The sequence below is a fragment of the Neltuma alba genome, unplaced genomic scaffold (assembly GCF_004799145.2).
Source record: "Neltuma alba isolate B1F8T4 unplaced genomic scaffold, ASM479914v2 tig00010231_pilon, whole genome shotgun sequence".
Classification (NCBI taxonomy): Eukaryota; Viridiplantae; Streptophyta; class Magnoliopsida; order Fabales; family Fabaceae; genus Neltuma; species Neltuma alba.
In genome coordinates, this window is record NW_021635163.1 from 578,743 (window position 1) to 593,832 (window position 15,090).

General features: G+C 36.2%; 2 protein-coding genes across 4 annotated transcripts; one reads left to right on the plus strand and one right to left on the minus strand.

The window, feature by feature from the left end:
• Positions 1-495: 495 nt before the first annotated feature.
• LOC114755145 (uncharacterized) lies at positions 496-5,441 on the minus strand. Its single transcript, XM_028944019.1, has 5 exons — positions 5,261-5,441; positions 4,702-5,149; positions 3,658-4,589; positions 2,300-3,517; positions 496-2,162 (listed from the first exon to the last, which is right to left on the minus strand). The coding sequence occupies exons 1-5, from the start codon at positions 5,439-5,441 to the stop codon at positions 496-498; spliced, it is 4,446 nt and encodes a 1,481-aa protein (XP_028799852.1).
• A 2,815-nt stretch (positions 5,442-8,256) lies between these two features.
• Positions 8,257-14,287, plus strand: LOC114755092 (uncharacterized). 3 transcript variants are annotated; one of them, XM_028943960.1, is made up of 13 exons: positions 8,257-8,388; positions 8,524-8,863; positions 9,446-9,623; positions 9,707-9,756; positions 10,518-10,610; positions 10,683-10,771; positions 10,884-10,962; positions 11,337-11,419; positions 11,741-11,819; positions 11,950-12,111; positions 12,267-12,585; positions 13,049-13,613; positions 13,997-14,287. In XM_028943960.1, the coding sequence occupies exons 1-13, from the start codon at positions 8,357-8,359 to the stop codon at positions 14,136-14,138; spliced, it is 2,211 nt and encodes a 736-aa protein (XP_028799793.1). In that variant the 5' UTR covers positions 8,257-8,356; the 3' UTR covers positions 14,139-14,287. The 3 variants fall into 3 exon arrangements, with proteins under 3 accessions (XP_028799793.1, XP_028799794.1, XP_028799796.1); XM_028943961.1 differs by having other exon boundaries at positions 10,518-10,564; positions 10,683-10,766; XM_028943963.1 differs by lacking the exons at positions 8,257-8,388; positions 8,524-8,863 and adding an exon at positions 8,928-9,249.
• The last annotated feature ends 803 nt before the right edge of the window (positions 14,288-15,090 follow it).

A 15,090-nucleotide genomic window follows, 5' to 3' on the forward strand; every position in this document is an offset into this window, starting at 1 on the left:
AAAAAATAAGAAACAAACCATTGTAAATGTAGAGATTAATCACCCAACACTCCATTATAAATAATATAATAATTAGCCCTAGTCGTATCAGACAATTGTATAGGCCAACAGCATACTTTATATGAAATTATTACTTATACTGGAAGTACAAACATATGATATAGAATGAAATTTGTGTTCCCATGAAATTTGAACAAATATTTAGGCATCATATTAAATAAAAATATGAAGTGAAAATACCCCATTCAAATGATATCTAAATTTTCATTGTTAATATCATCATATTAATACAAAAAACAAAGTAATGGCAAAAGAACAGCATGGATATGAATATGAAGATATTATCACTTTTAAAGTTTCAACTTACCTTCCAGCTCAAAAGGAGAAAGTCATAATCACTACACATTCACAAAATATTGCATATATGAAATGGTGACCTACTACATATATGTTTGTATATGCACAAGCATGGATCAATACTGACCTAGGTGTCTCTCAATTCAAAAGGTTACAGAAGACTTCCTTATAAACAACATTTGAAGTTTTATTGGTAGGAGTGCCTTTGTCATCAAGGAGCAATATTTTTAAACCTTCCCGTCGCCGCACTCGTGAGATAGCAACGTATAACTGACCATGTGTAAAGACAGGACGAGGCAGAAATAACCCTACATTGAGAAGACTTTGACCTTGACTCTTGTTTATAGTCATTACAAAAGATAGCATTACAGGAAACTGTCTTCTACATAGAGTGAAAGGCAAAGACGTCTCAGATGGTGTGATGGTTAAGCGTGGAATCAAGACATGCATGCCAGTATTACTTCCTGTGATAATCTCAGCTCCTATCACATGTTTCTCCAAACGTGTGACAATTAACCTAGTCCCATTACAAAGACCTATGGATTTATCAATATTTCGCATCAACATTATAGGAGCACCGACTTTAAGGCTTAGCTTGTGATTTGGCAATCCAGACATTGTGATTGTATTTAAGAATTCAACCGAGTGTATTTCTGCAATGGAACTGTTGGCACCATCTGATTTGCAAACACTGTCAGCACTAAGATAATTGACTTCCTCACCTGGTAGCTTTGCAAGCATATAACTATTCAATTCATAAACAACAGATAATGTAGCTGTTAGGATAGCACGATCCCTGAAGTAAGACCCATCGCCTAGGCGGTCAACCAAACTTGGATATGTACTGTCAATAATGCAATCCATAGGATTCCCTAATGGAAACAATAACAAATCTCTAGGTATGGTAATAACATCTTCTGTGTCAGGTTCAATGTCAACATTGCCATCTCCAACAGAAATAATCCATTCTGAAAACTTTGTTACTGCATCTACATCATCTGTGTAATGACCTTTGGTTAGTCTCATGTTTTTAGTCAGTGTGAAGACAGTGCATTCATTCCACAAGTATGAAGCATTAATAGTAGCAAAGACAATGTCTTCACGCCCACCTCGTGGTATGACAGGAAGTATTTGCCTAAAGTCTCCTCCAAGCACCACAGTTTTTCCGCCAAATGGTTTTCCTATAGCATTAGGATCATTTCTTCTAATGATGTCTCGTAATGTTCTATCCAATGCTTCAAAACAATGCCTGTTTGCCATTGGTGCTTCATCCCATATTATCAATGAGGCTTGAATTAAAAGCTCTGCTAGTGGTGTTCCCTGTTTAATGTTGCAAACTGAATCTTCAGTGATGGCAAGAGGGATTGCAAATTGTGAGTGAGCTGTTTTACCGTTAGGTAATAAAAGTGATGCAATGCCACTCGATGCAACAGTAAGAACAATCCTCCCTTCAGATCTTAATGATGCACATAATGTTTGCCATAAATATGTTTTCCCAGTTCCTCCATATCCATAAACAAAATATAGCCCTCCCCGCACATTATGAACAGTGTCAATTATTGTATTGTAGATTGTACTCTGCTCTTCTGTTAAGTTTCGAAGAAAGACATGTAATTGCTCCTTAAGGACATTACGATCAAAATCTAACTCAGCCAGCACCAATTTATTGACCGCTGATACATTTAATGATCGAGCTGGATAAGGCATTGTTGGATAATCTTGAAGACTTCTCCCATTAAGTTGTAGCAAATCTTCAATTTTATGTAAAGCATGGTCTTGCAATTCAGCATCACTAAGAGAAAGTCCTGTTTGATCATAGAATGACATCTAAATTGTAATGGTTGTTGAAATAACAGTTAATTAACAAAACAATATAAAATAACAATGAGATGTGAGAGAATAATTCTTTAAAAAAAGAGTGTAAATATGGGGGGATGCATACCAGGATGGCCTGTCAGCTGTTGTTGGCTATAAAGTATGTCCTCTGCCATTAATTTCCATGATTGCTGCCACACAATTTCAGGGCGTGATATACAGTTACATAGTAACAATGTGCAAAACAGGCGACGAAGGTAATTTGGAGTGGCCCACTGATTTGCCTCCTGAATAGCATCAACGTACTCTTTGTCATCCTCTAATAACCCTAGGGCATAGCAAGCATCCCTAAATGTAGGATGGAGGACATCATCAACAGTTCTCAATTCCTCAAAAGATCTTGGCCCTTTAACAGTTGCTAACAACATACGAAGATAAAAGGCTTCTCCAGTGCCAGGGGGAACATAGCATATTCTTCCAATAGAGAATCCTGTTTTTCTAAAGTCCCAATAATGACCAGGTTTTTTGAACACAAATTTGGTTGGGAATTCAGAGTATGTTAAAGCACGTGCTTCATCATATTTTTCATTTGCCCTCATCCAAGCTTGGAACATTGTTGGTTTGCCTTCATTATGGTTAACCACATCATCAAGGTTAGCTTCATCTGCATAAATAATTGTTTGCTGATTTGGTAGGTGGAAGGAAAGTCTTTCAACTGATGGAGTTCTATAGTTTATATCAAAGCCAAAAATCCTCCAAACAGCTTCACATGGAGATAAATACCGAACATCATAGTACATTTTAATTTCATCATGAACAACTTCCCTCTCACCTGATGAAGACTCACCGTAAAAGGCTATGGTAGCTCGATCATGACCCTTACTCACATATTTGAACAAATACTTAATTGATTCCCCATGTTTACATCTCTCAACATTTAAATGAGCCTGATATTTTAACAGTAATGTAGGGTTGTAAGGAATCACACTCCTATTGTCTAATGGAACTCCATTTTTCAAAATATACTGACCATTGTTCGGCCTTTTATAACGGGGATACCCATCTTCATGAATGATCGTGCTAGAGTTAAAAGGCTTTGGATAGTATTTGGAACACTTGCCATTAACCATGCATGGAGATTTTGGGTTAGCTAAACCACATGGTCCATGCATCATGTAGTTACTAACAGCTTCAAACAATTCTGGCTGTTCATTTTTATCCGGTATTTCAGCACTAATGACTTGGTCAATTTCTTGAGGAGAATCAAGATGGGATTGGTTTGCTAGAAACAAAACGATGTGAGCATGGGGAAGGCCTCTCTTTTGAAATTCAATTGTATACAATGCTGTAAAAAATTTAGCAACATATGAGAAAGATGAACAACTGTAATATAATTTTGAACCACCTGACTATTACTCATTTGTGAAAAACAATAATATCAAGAAGATTATAAGATATGGTTAATTTAATAATATGCAAACTGACCTGCTTTAATAGGACCAAAAATATCACCCTTCTTCAAATCTTGCATGAGATGCTCCAATTTCATCTTGAAAACTCTTGTTAGAAAATCTGGACGGTCTTCAGGTCGTAAATCTTCTTCTTCTAAAGCTCTTGTTATTTCTGGCCATTTTGGGTTGCAGGTAAATGTGATAAACAGTTGAGGATAACCAGCCCAATTGCAAATTGCTATTGCATCTTGATAATTATTCATGATGTAACGTGCTCCTCCAGTAAATGATGAAGGAAGGATGATCCTTTTTCCTCTTGCAGCCGCATCAGTCTCACCCAACAACAAAGCATCTGTTAACCCTTTATACATTTCTGCTCGTAGTTGTTGTTGATTATTCCTTATGAAGGTTAGCCTGTATGATTCTATCATTGTATATGCATCAACAACAAATTGTTGGAAAAGTTTCCCACCGTGCAATATTGAAGAATATTCAGTATTCCTGTCCTGTATCATATAAGCAAAATACTCACGCATAGAAACATTGGTAATCTTGGCTACTGGTGCCTCTCCTCTTACCACATGAGGTATTTTTTCATCATATCCCCCTTCACCATATGGAAATAACAATGGATACTGTAAAGGCAGAAAGTCAGGATGATTTTCATGTATCCTATGTAATAATCCTGTCTTGTATTGAACGATGATATCTCGACCGTATTCAGTGGATCCAATATCTCCTACAATTAAAGCAGCTATCTCATTTTCAGAGGTTGGCATATCATATTGACGGACATTTCTCCCACGCCTATGCATAAGTCTAATTTTGATAGTTTGTCCCTCATGAGCATGAATATAATCACGAGCCCGACGGAATACTTTTACTAACTTATTGTGCTCATCTAGCATATTCTGCAGCATCTGTACAAGAGAAATATCCACTAACGATGATGTGCTACTATCTCCACTGAAAAGCAAATAGTGATAATTAGGAAAAAGGAACAAATGATTTAACATGTGTGTAATAAGGACAAACAATAAGCAAGTAATATAAGTTGATCAAATCTCACTATTTGTACCTTGTTGCGGAAATTCTGTTGGCAACTTCATTGGATGTATCATATATGTACAACTGAGCAAATTTTGGAGTAGCTCCATCTGTAGGGAGTATGCTACCAATCAAATGCATATTTTGACCACTCAGCTTATACACATAAGGTGCACGTCCATCATTAACATTTCTATCTATTTTTCCACCCATAGATGTAAAAGCAAACATCATATTATATGTCCTAACATGCATGCGAAAATGATTGCTTTGTGGGTGATGTCCAGCTAATAAGTTGAACAATTGAACTGGTGGATCTTGAAAAGTAGGAAGCTGTACTTTGCCTTGAAGGCAACACATGCCAAATCTTGGTGGATTCTCATTTCGGTGTTTTCTAAGTCGTTCATCATACCACATCTTTGCACCACAGTCAGGACAAATGTAAATGCGGTCACCAAGATCTTCATAAGTTGGTAACTCTACAGGCAGTAGTAATTCATTATCATATAAATTACACAGGAAAAATTCGACACCTAAAGTATTTAATTTAGGTAAATTGAAAAAAATGACATATTTAGTGTATATAGTACCTTGATTGTTACCAGCTGAGCCTCCAAATGGCACAGTGTTTTGGCATGTATTTTCTTTATATGAATGTTGATGGAGGTGGGAACTTTTCTTGCGACGGATATGAAGCCGTTCTAATCTTGATGCAGCGGGATTAATGTTGTCTATTGACCATGCGTGGGGAGTACCAGAAAGATTTGCCATTGATATTATGATTGAGGTGGGCAAAAGCAGACAAAGAAGTAGTAGATGTGAGAAAGTTGCACACTACTGAAATATATGATTGATATATATGGCAACAGGGATCACAAATTATGAGTGAGCTATTTACCGTTAGGTAATAGAAGTGATGCAATACCATATATAAACAAAAGTGAATAACTCAATAACATTTATAATATACACTACCAAAATACTATTACTTGTGAAATTATCCACTTCAATATGGGAGGCAATGGGAAATGAACTATTATTGGAATTCAAGAAGCAATATCACAGCTAAGATAATCTACGTTCAAAATGCAAATATTCGATATAAGTATTTTACAATTAAACCCTTACATTCATGCTGAATAGGTGAACGCTAAAGTTAAATTTGATTCGTGTAATCATCAAGTGAATTATTATAAGTTTTCATATGCCATCCCTTTGGAAACTTGATATTTTGCCATTATATGTTCTAAATAAATTGAGGAGCTTTGAGCCAGCGTCGACGACCGCAGCCTCCATGCCCTTCTTTCTTGCCCAAAACCCTAGCTTTCAGTTTCAAAGCTTCGGAAATGACCTCTCGCAATTGAGCTTGATGCCCAGTACAAAGTAGCAACACCTGAAAGCAGAAATGAAGAAAACGCTGTTGCCGGAGCTATTTTGCAGTTAGCGGTAACGATATTTGAACATGCCGTCTCGTCTTCTATCTCTTGGTCGGGTAAATTGTAATAAATTTTTGTATCCCTCGGCTTTGTACTTCCTTTGAGATTTCTGTAAATATTAACTAACTTAACATCTCTGAAAAAAATATTGCTCCTGTAAATTTGCAATTAATTAGTAAAACTAAACTATGAATTGTTTTGTTGGCATAGCCTGATAGCTCATCTCTCACGTTAGATTTTTGGGACAACTATGGGGAGTAATAGTCTGTGTTTGCCTTGGCCCAAAAAAAAAAAAGAGCGTTTGCATTGGACTTTGGAGAATTGAAGATCTAAGGAGTGTTTGGTAACTCTCAAAGGTGTTTTTGAGAAATACTTTTCCGTAAAACGAGGCAAATTCCTCCACATACTTATTTCGTAAACTGTAAAAGCACTTATGAAACTATGGTTTGGTTTCCATCCAATCACTTTACTCATAGTTTATATCTGAATGCTTTTTTTTTTTTAAATGTCAATTTTACAAGTTGAAACTTGGTTAAAATCAAGTAAAATTAGTTTCAGCTGTAACTTAAAGTTTGGGGAAAGCCATTTGCTTTGAATCTTATTTTAAAAAAAAAAAAGTTCAACCAATTTTTTTTAAGGTTTTTAATGAAGACAGCACAAACCAAACAAATAATCATTGTGCCTTTTCATTTTTTTTACCAACTCATTAAGTATGATTAAATAGTAACAAGAGGATGCTTCTTCCGGGATGCTTTTTCATATCAGCTTTTAGCCTATGGATAGAAAGCTAATCCAAACATCTATTAAGAGACTAAACGTGCTTATAGATTTTAGAAGCTGTTTTACCTACTTACTACAAATGTGAATTTGAATATGCTTCTAGGCAGTGAAGGCTTAAAAATTAGCAGGCGGTTGAGATTACTTAAGTGTTCAAAGGGGTGCATTGGTGGTTGAGAGAGAAAAAGATGGAGTAAAAATATAGTTAATGGTTTGGTTCAGAGATAATGATAGCTGCCAGCTTGTGAATATAGTATAGTTAGTTAATGGGGACGGTGTTATAGGGTATCGAATACAAGTATTAAGATTAACAAAGAAAAATTTCTCAGGATGCTCCTAATCGAGAATTAGAACGCCGACTCATATGTTATGAAAAAGTGAATAAGTGCGCCAATTAAATTGTTAGAATAACTTGTAACATTTGATTTGAAGTTCAATGTACTCCCTCCGTTCCTTAATATAAGAGACATTTGATGCTTATGGCATGTTCCTATATATAAGAGACACTTACAAGTTGTCTCTACTTTTTTGTGTTAATTTATTATTTTACCCATATTTATTATCTCCAACTCACACTCTCTCTCCCTCTCACTTCTCTTTCTTTTAATAATTTAATTGTTCTCTCTCATGCTCTCTCTCCTTATTAATGAGGGCATTTTTGAAAAAAAAATTATACTTTTTACACATTAATTGTTCTTAACTAATTTTAACTGTTTTTTTGATCAACGTACTTCGGTTATTTGTCTCTTATAATAAGGAACGGAGGGAGTACTATTTAGTGTTCGAAATGGATTGAAAAAGATAACAGAAATATTTATGTATTTTGTTATATTTTTGTTTTATTCTTTGACTCTGTCATGCTTTTAAAAACCCCTTAGTTTGCAGTGGTGGCATTGAGGTATTGTATTTTAGGGAGAAAAATTACCAATCAAGCTAAAACGACAACTACCTAATCAATTCATCAATTTTATTTCCCATTTTATGAGGAAGAATTATAATGAGGTTCGAGGCAAATAAAATAATTACCAAAAAACTCTAATAACACTCTAAGCAGCTTGTAATAACAAGTTCTAAAATAAAAAATAATAACTTTTAAAATTTGTTTTGTAATTATTTTTTTAACTTTATTGTGATTCTCCCATTTTATTGTGAGATCTCTTTCCTCATCTCCGATGATAAAACTATAAGATCTTTAATGATGGGCCTGGCCTCCGGGGAGCGAGCCCCAATGTGGGCCGTTGGGCTGAATAATCCAATAAAAGCCCAAGTTCCTCTGAATGCAAGCCCCATTTTATTTTTGCTAATTTCCGTGTTCTTTCTATTTCCTCCTCCCATCGGTCGCCTCCGACACAGCACGCCCTCTCCCTTGTCCCTTCACCGCAAATTTGTTTTTATTTTAATTTTTTTAGAAGAAGGAGTTTTTGACGGACGATCCCTCCAAACTTCAAATATTCGAATCTAAGGCCTCTCAATATGGGATTTCATGTAGCTTGCCCAATTACATGGTTCCGTACTACTTTCTCACTCTAAGAATCTCTTATCTGTTTCTCTGTTTTAACTTTCCCTCCCTTTTTTCCTCGTAATCACAAAGTTCTGTACTTTTTTCGCTCTCGTTTTGTGTTTTCTGGGGGCATTTTCAGTCGCCGAATCTGCTACTGCTCCTTAGGATTCCCTCGGAGTCTCCATACTGTAGCGGCCAAGAATGGGTTCCTCGATGACGTTGTCTGTCTTCGGGAATTCCTTAAGGATCCCTCCGGACTTGGAGTTTCCTCGGACTCCTCGCTCACCTTGCAAGTCGCGGTCCCCAAGGTTCTGCAATTGCCGCCTCCGCCCGGGCAATTGAAGTCCTCAGTGGTCGGAGATGCGGTGAACGAGGCGGCTTCGATGCAGGCCAAGCGGGTTGCTATGCAGCGGAAGGGAGCTGCCGCCATGATTGCCGCCGAAGAGTACGCCCGTCGTTTTGAGTCCGGGGATGTGCTGGTGAGGTTTCCGGCACTGTTTTTGTGACTATCTGTGCGGTGGCATGTGGACTGTCGGACAAGTGATAATTTTTTGAGAGCTTTACCACATCTAATCTGTTGTGTCGTTGGATTAAGTCAAATTTTGAGTTTGGATAGGCTGAAGAGATAAGAGAAAAGTTTTATGTTGCCGCCTCATTATAAAGCTAATCCTTGTTCTTAGGACACTAGAAGAGTGCACATCAATTTAGTTGTGATTTTCAGGTGTTGTTAATGTCATTATTATTTGCCTTGTAACTGCTGTGGAGCTTCTTTTAATTTGTACGTGTTATTGCATTGACTTGATCATGCATATATGGTGGACGCCTAAGCATAGTACGGAACTCTCCCAAAAAGCTAATATTTGAGGTTAGAGGACCAACCTACTCAAGTGTCCATGGGATTATGCAACCCTTACTGTTTTAGTCTTCAGATGAATATACTGTAGACATTTTATTCTGGGCGTTTGAATATTCATGGACTTTACCTTCATGGTCTAGTCAAGTGTATCATTGTCGCTCTGTCCCTTCTTAATTCTTGTTATAACATGAAATTATGTTCACAGGCAAAATCAGGAAAGACCACTGGAGAAGAGTGTAGTGAATCAGATGTTAAAGTCTTTTGTCGGATGTGCAACTGTGTGGAAAATGAAGGCAGTGATAGAGAGAAAAAGATGCTTCCATGCAAGAGTTGTGGTAAAAAGTACCACATAAACTGCCTAAGAGTTTGGGCTCAACATAGAGGTTAGAAGAAATATCTAACCATATTCTGATATGAACTATGACTTAGATAGCACATGTTCTCATTTTCTTGCTTTTAATTACAGATTTATTTCATTGGACTTCATGGACCTGTCCTGCTTGCCTAATTTGCGAGGTAATGTGTGATTTGCATTGCTAGCGATCTTTTTTCCCTCCCCAGTTACTAATCCTAAATATGTGTCTTATTGAGTTTTATGTATTTGCTTGACTGCCTTGTTATTTTAATTTTTTACTCTGGGCTTCTTAAACATTAAAATGTAGCTTTCTTAAACTTCTATGCACATTGCTTAAGCTCTCAATCAGATGAATGATTTTGCGTCTTTGATCATTGTGCAAAGAGAACTAGATAAGGCATAATGTTTTAAGTTATATATTGCTGGATATGAGATGTACTACATGACAGGGAATCGTGTTTAGTACTACCACCAACTCTATGTACTTTGTGATGCTTGAGATCATTGCCTATGTATTAATTTGTCTCTATCTGGAAATTAAGTTGGTTTTATTTAGAATGTGGCAAGTTGATTGAGTCATGAAACAAGTTAGACTTGAACCTGTTACCCTTATCAGTAGGTTGTCTGTGCAATCAGATGGTGAGATTAGCATTGGCTATATATAATTTAAAAATTCTTGGCAGAAGAGGGGGAAAAAAGAAGAAGATAATTTTAGGGACATCAACCATTAGAGTCATTAATTATTTCACAACCTTGAAGATATTTCTTAAATTCACCTAAGTGGTTTTTTACTCTTTTTGTAGTTATGTTGCTTGTATCATTAGTTGTGTGATCTTGGTTGCTGATCAAGCAGTTGCTATCGTCAACTCACGTTTCATTAAAGTTAGTCACAATGTCACATGCTTTCCCCACTTTTTTCCAGGCTTGCCGAAGGACTGGAGATCCAAGTAAGTTCATGTTCTGCAAAAGGTGTAATGATGCTTACCATTGCTATTGTCTCCAACCTCCTCAAAAGGTCATTGCGTATCTCTCATAGATGGGCGTTAATTGATTTTGTAGTATCTCATCATGATTATTCACAATGCAGAACATTAGTTCGGGGCCCTATTTGTGCACAAAACATGCAAGGTGTCACAGTTGTGGATCCAATGTGCCAGGAAATGGATCAAGTGTAAGGTATCATATTAATATCTTTTGGTGATTCTTCATTTTCTAGTCAATGCTACTTCTTTAGATTCAGAGCTAATTATCTGAGAAACGTACTTGCCATTTGCTTTTTGATCTATAGGTGGTTTCTGGGATACACCTGCTGTGATGCATGTGGAAGGTTGTTTATGAAAGGGAACTACTGTCCTGTCTGTTTGAAGGTTTCAATATTTTTTCCATACTGATTTTCTTTCTTGGAATGGGTGATGGGAGATGTTCATTTGATAGATCTTGCCATCAATTAATTTATTTAGTCAAAATATTTAGAAAGATACATAATTTTACATATGACTAGCGGTAGAATTCTTTTGGTATAAGAATAATGGCAATAGAATTTCAAACTTAAATGATGGCATTGAAATCTCAGGGACCCATTAGATAGATAACATGCATGTTACTATTGTTACTATTTTATATTTTAGTTTTTGATTTCCTTTTTCTTTCGCTTCTATTTTTTATCTGTTTTTACTGGATATTTGGATAGTGAGGTCTGGATGTCAAATAGTTGACTGAACACTCTTGGCACATTTTGTAGGTTTATAGAGATTCAGAATTGACACCAATGGTTTGCTGCGATATTTGCCAGCGCTGGGTACATTGCTATTGTGATGGTATTAGGTTAGTTTCATTGCTTTTACTGTACTTTATGGACTACCATCTAGGATACCAGAATATACATTCTTGTTGACGGTACATTGTGCTTTTAATGTTTTGTTTGGCAGTGAGTGATAACCTATGGCATACATCATTATCTGGAGTTTATTTACGCTGGATGACTCTGTTTCCACCCTGTTGCCCCTTCTTTTATTGATTGAATAGCTGTTGACCTCTTAACAGTCTTTCTTGTTTATATTGCCAGTTTTGTAAGGTACCATCTCTATTGGTCTAGAATTTACCGTATCAGTTTAAATTTATTATTTTTTATGGCATGTTTTGCAGTGATGAAAAATATCACCAATTTCAAGTAGATGGGAATCTGCAGTATAGATGTCCTGCATGTCGTGGTGAATGTTATGAGGTATTTGGAAGGCCCTTAATACTTATATCCCTTTTCATGTTCTGACTTTGATCTCCACGTAAAAGTACATTGCAACGATTATTTTTATTTGTACTTCTCAATACTCATCTCATAAGTCTGTATACTCCAGGTCAAAAATATTAAGGATGCCATTCAAGAGCTCTGGAAGAGAAAGGATGTAGCCGACAGAGATTTAATTGCAAGCTTGAGGGTTCAGGCTGGTTTACCAACTCAAGAAGAAACTTTTTCTATTTCACCATATTCAGATGATGAAAATGGTGGACCTGTAAAGGTAAGGAGTGAATCTGGGCGTTCCCTTAAATTTTCTTTAAAGACTTTTTGTGATGACTTGCCAGAGAAATTAAGGATAATGGAAGGAAACATTCAATTAATGGAAAAAGTGATGTTGAATATTTGCATAGCTCTGATAATGATATCAAATCGCAGAGAAATGAGGTTGGCAATCTCAATTCTTCACCTGCTGCTGGATGTCCTGTCAGTCAGTCAGGGATATTGAAGGGCAAGTTTATAGAAGAGGTGTCATTTAGTGATAAAGAGCAGAAAACTAGAGGTTTTCAAATTAGGAACACTAAGGCACATGGCGTGGATCGTGTGGAGGAGACTGGAGAAAATGACAAGAGGACTCAAACTGTGCAAGGGAAGAAGTTGATTGTCAATTTGGGGCCACAGAAAGTTAATATGACTAGTTCTCCACAATCCGATGCCATAAGTTGCCAAAAAGATCAAGATATGGTTGCTCCCAGTGGTATGTGGTTTTATCACGATCAATTGGTTCCTTTTCCCCTCTATTTATTTTGGAAAAAATGGAGATTGTAAGATATTATTATGTGAACGCGGGCTATGGTGGATCTCTTATTTAAGATCCCTCGTGAAAAAGCCCCGGTGAAATGTAGTAGACGTACACCAGAGAATAATCTTTAAATCAATTTTCACTTGTTATAATGTGTAGTTATGCCAAGTAGCAATGAACAATGATTCTGCTTTCTGTGTGTTCTTCATGGATGATCATTTGGGTTTCTGTTGCATCCGTTTCCTTTCTATCATGGGATTTTTGGGTTGAAATTGAATGTCACATTTGTCAACTAATATATATGCTTGTGGAAAGAGAAAAGCGGATCTTTTCATCAGTATATCATTGGATGTTACTGTCCATTATTCCGGTGGTTAGCGTTTGGAGACCATCTGACCTGGGTTCATATGAATTGCAGGGAGCAGGGTTGACACTCGTCAATCAAAAGTATTGAAGGTTTTTAGAAGAGAGAGAAATCTCAGAGGTAATATTTCTGGGGAAAGTGAAGCTGTTCCTTTAGAGCAACCTCGCATCTTGCTTGAAAAACGTAGTTCTGAAGGAATAGCTGATCAAGTTGGAAATGGAGCAGCAATGTCGGGAGGTGAGAGGACGTCTTTGGGAAGGCCTCCAGAGGGGAGATTTGGTTCAAATGATGAATCAGATGACAATGAGTATCAGACACCTTCACATTCTTTGCCCAAAGATTCTAAACCCTTGCTGAGGATCAAGTTCAAGAAACCTGGCATTGAAAATCAAAATTTGTCTTATTGGGAGGGGATGAGTGTGATCAAGGGTCAGAGGTCAAAAAGGAAGAGACCTTCACCATTGACGAATAAAGCATCTCTCCATTACGAGGACGTAACGCATTCAAATCAGAACACTCAAATGGATGAAATAATGGATGCGAACTGGATATTGATGAAATTGGGTAAAGATGCAATCGGCAAGAGAGTTGAAGTTCATCAGACATCTGACAATTCTTGGTGAGCGTCTCATATCCTTTCACTGATTCTGCAAATTCGATGTAGGAGGGAATAGCGTATGAATCATATAATTCATCACAGGCCAAACTAGTCCATTGCCACAATTATCCTCCCTAATGTGCTCTTTGAAACTCCACTTTTTAGCTGATAAAATGGTCCCCCCCCCCCCCCAAAAAACAAAAATTTGCATCCAAATTTTATCATTCATAACTTACTCTTTATCTCTTGAATTCAAATCATACTTTTGAACTTCATTGTAATGATGTTAATCGTCTGCTTTTCCACAAAACTGCTGTGTAGCTATAACAGCAAGAAAACTAGAGTAGGGAATCTGATATGGAATCGGTCCCTTCCCTTGTGTCTTTTTTGATTGTTTTAACCAGGAACAAAGGAGCAGTCACTGGCATAATTAAAGGTACTTCAAAGCTTAGTGTTGCCTTGGATGATGGGACAGTGAAGATGTTAGATCTTAACAAGCAAGCGGTCCGATTTGTTCCTCAGAAGCACAAGAGTTCAAAAGCTTGAATGGCTCGGCTTGTCTCTTTACCCTCAAGAGACATTTGTACATTTGGGCAGTATGTAGGTTGTAGTTGATTGGATTGAAAATTAACTATAAGTCCTTTGAATTTCAAAGGTGAAAATAAAGGATACGTATATATATATATATATATATATATATATATATATATGTATATGTATATTTACAAAGAAAATCTTGGGATGTTTCTACCTGAATGCTTATTAACTCTCCTTGATGGACGTGAAGGTCTTGCATAGACTCTAAATTGAGAACACATTAAAAAAAATTAAAACGGTTCAACAAATACATAATCGTTAGACAATTTATTAGAAGAATAAAGAATCCTAAGCAAGTTATTGCTGATCCTTTTAAAAGTTCGTTCTAAAATCAGTTATTAGCATTGTTTTTTGGGGGAAACTAAATAATTAGCAGTAACAATGCAATTAAATATTATATGTGAACTCGGAAAATCCCTGCAATCCTAGAGTACCAATAGGCGATAGTTTCGAAATACAATTGTTGTGCTAACATGTTCTTTTTCATTAATCAATGCTTTTCACTACCCATAGATAGAATGAAAGAAAAAAAGTCTAAAAATTAGTCGGAAAAAATTAAACTGCTTGAGACGTTTGAACATTGAATTAAAGTTATTTATATTGCGAAAATTAAGGACTTTAAATATTACATATTGGTTTATTAGTTATTAACAAAAATGCATATTGTTTTAAACATTCTTAATCGATACAATAATATAGACGTACAGATCACTCTTAAAAAAAAAAAAAAGGCAAAAACTTATAATTGCTTGGGAAAATCGTAAAAAAAATATTTTTAAAATAGAAAAATTGTAATTGCTTTATCAATTGATATTTAAAAATAATTCGAATACTTCAGTTAATACACAGTGCAAATTAACTGTGCACTGTTGTTACATTAATAGATGATTTGCCTGCAGTA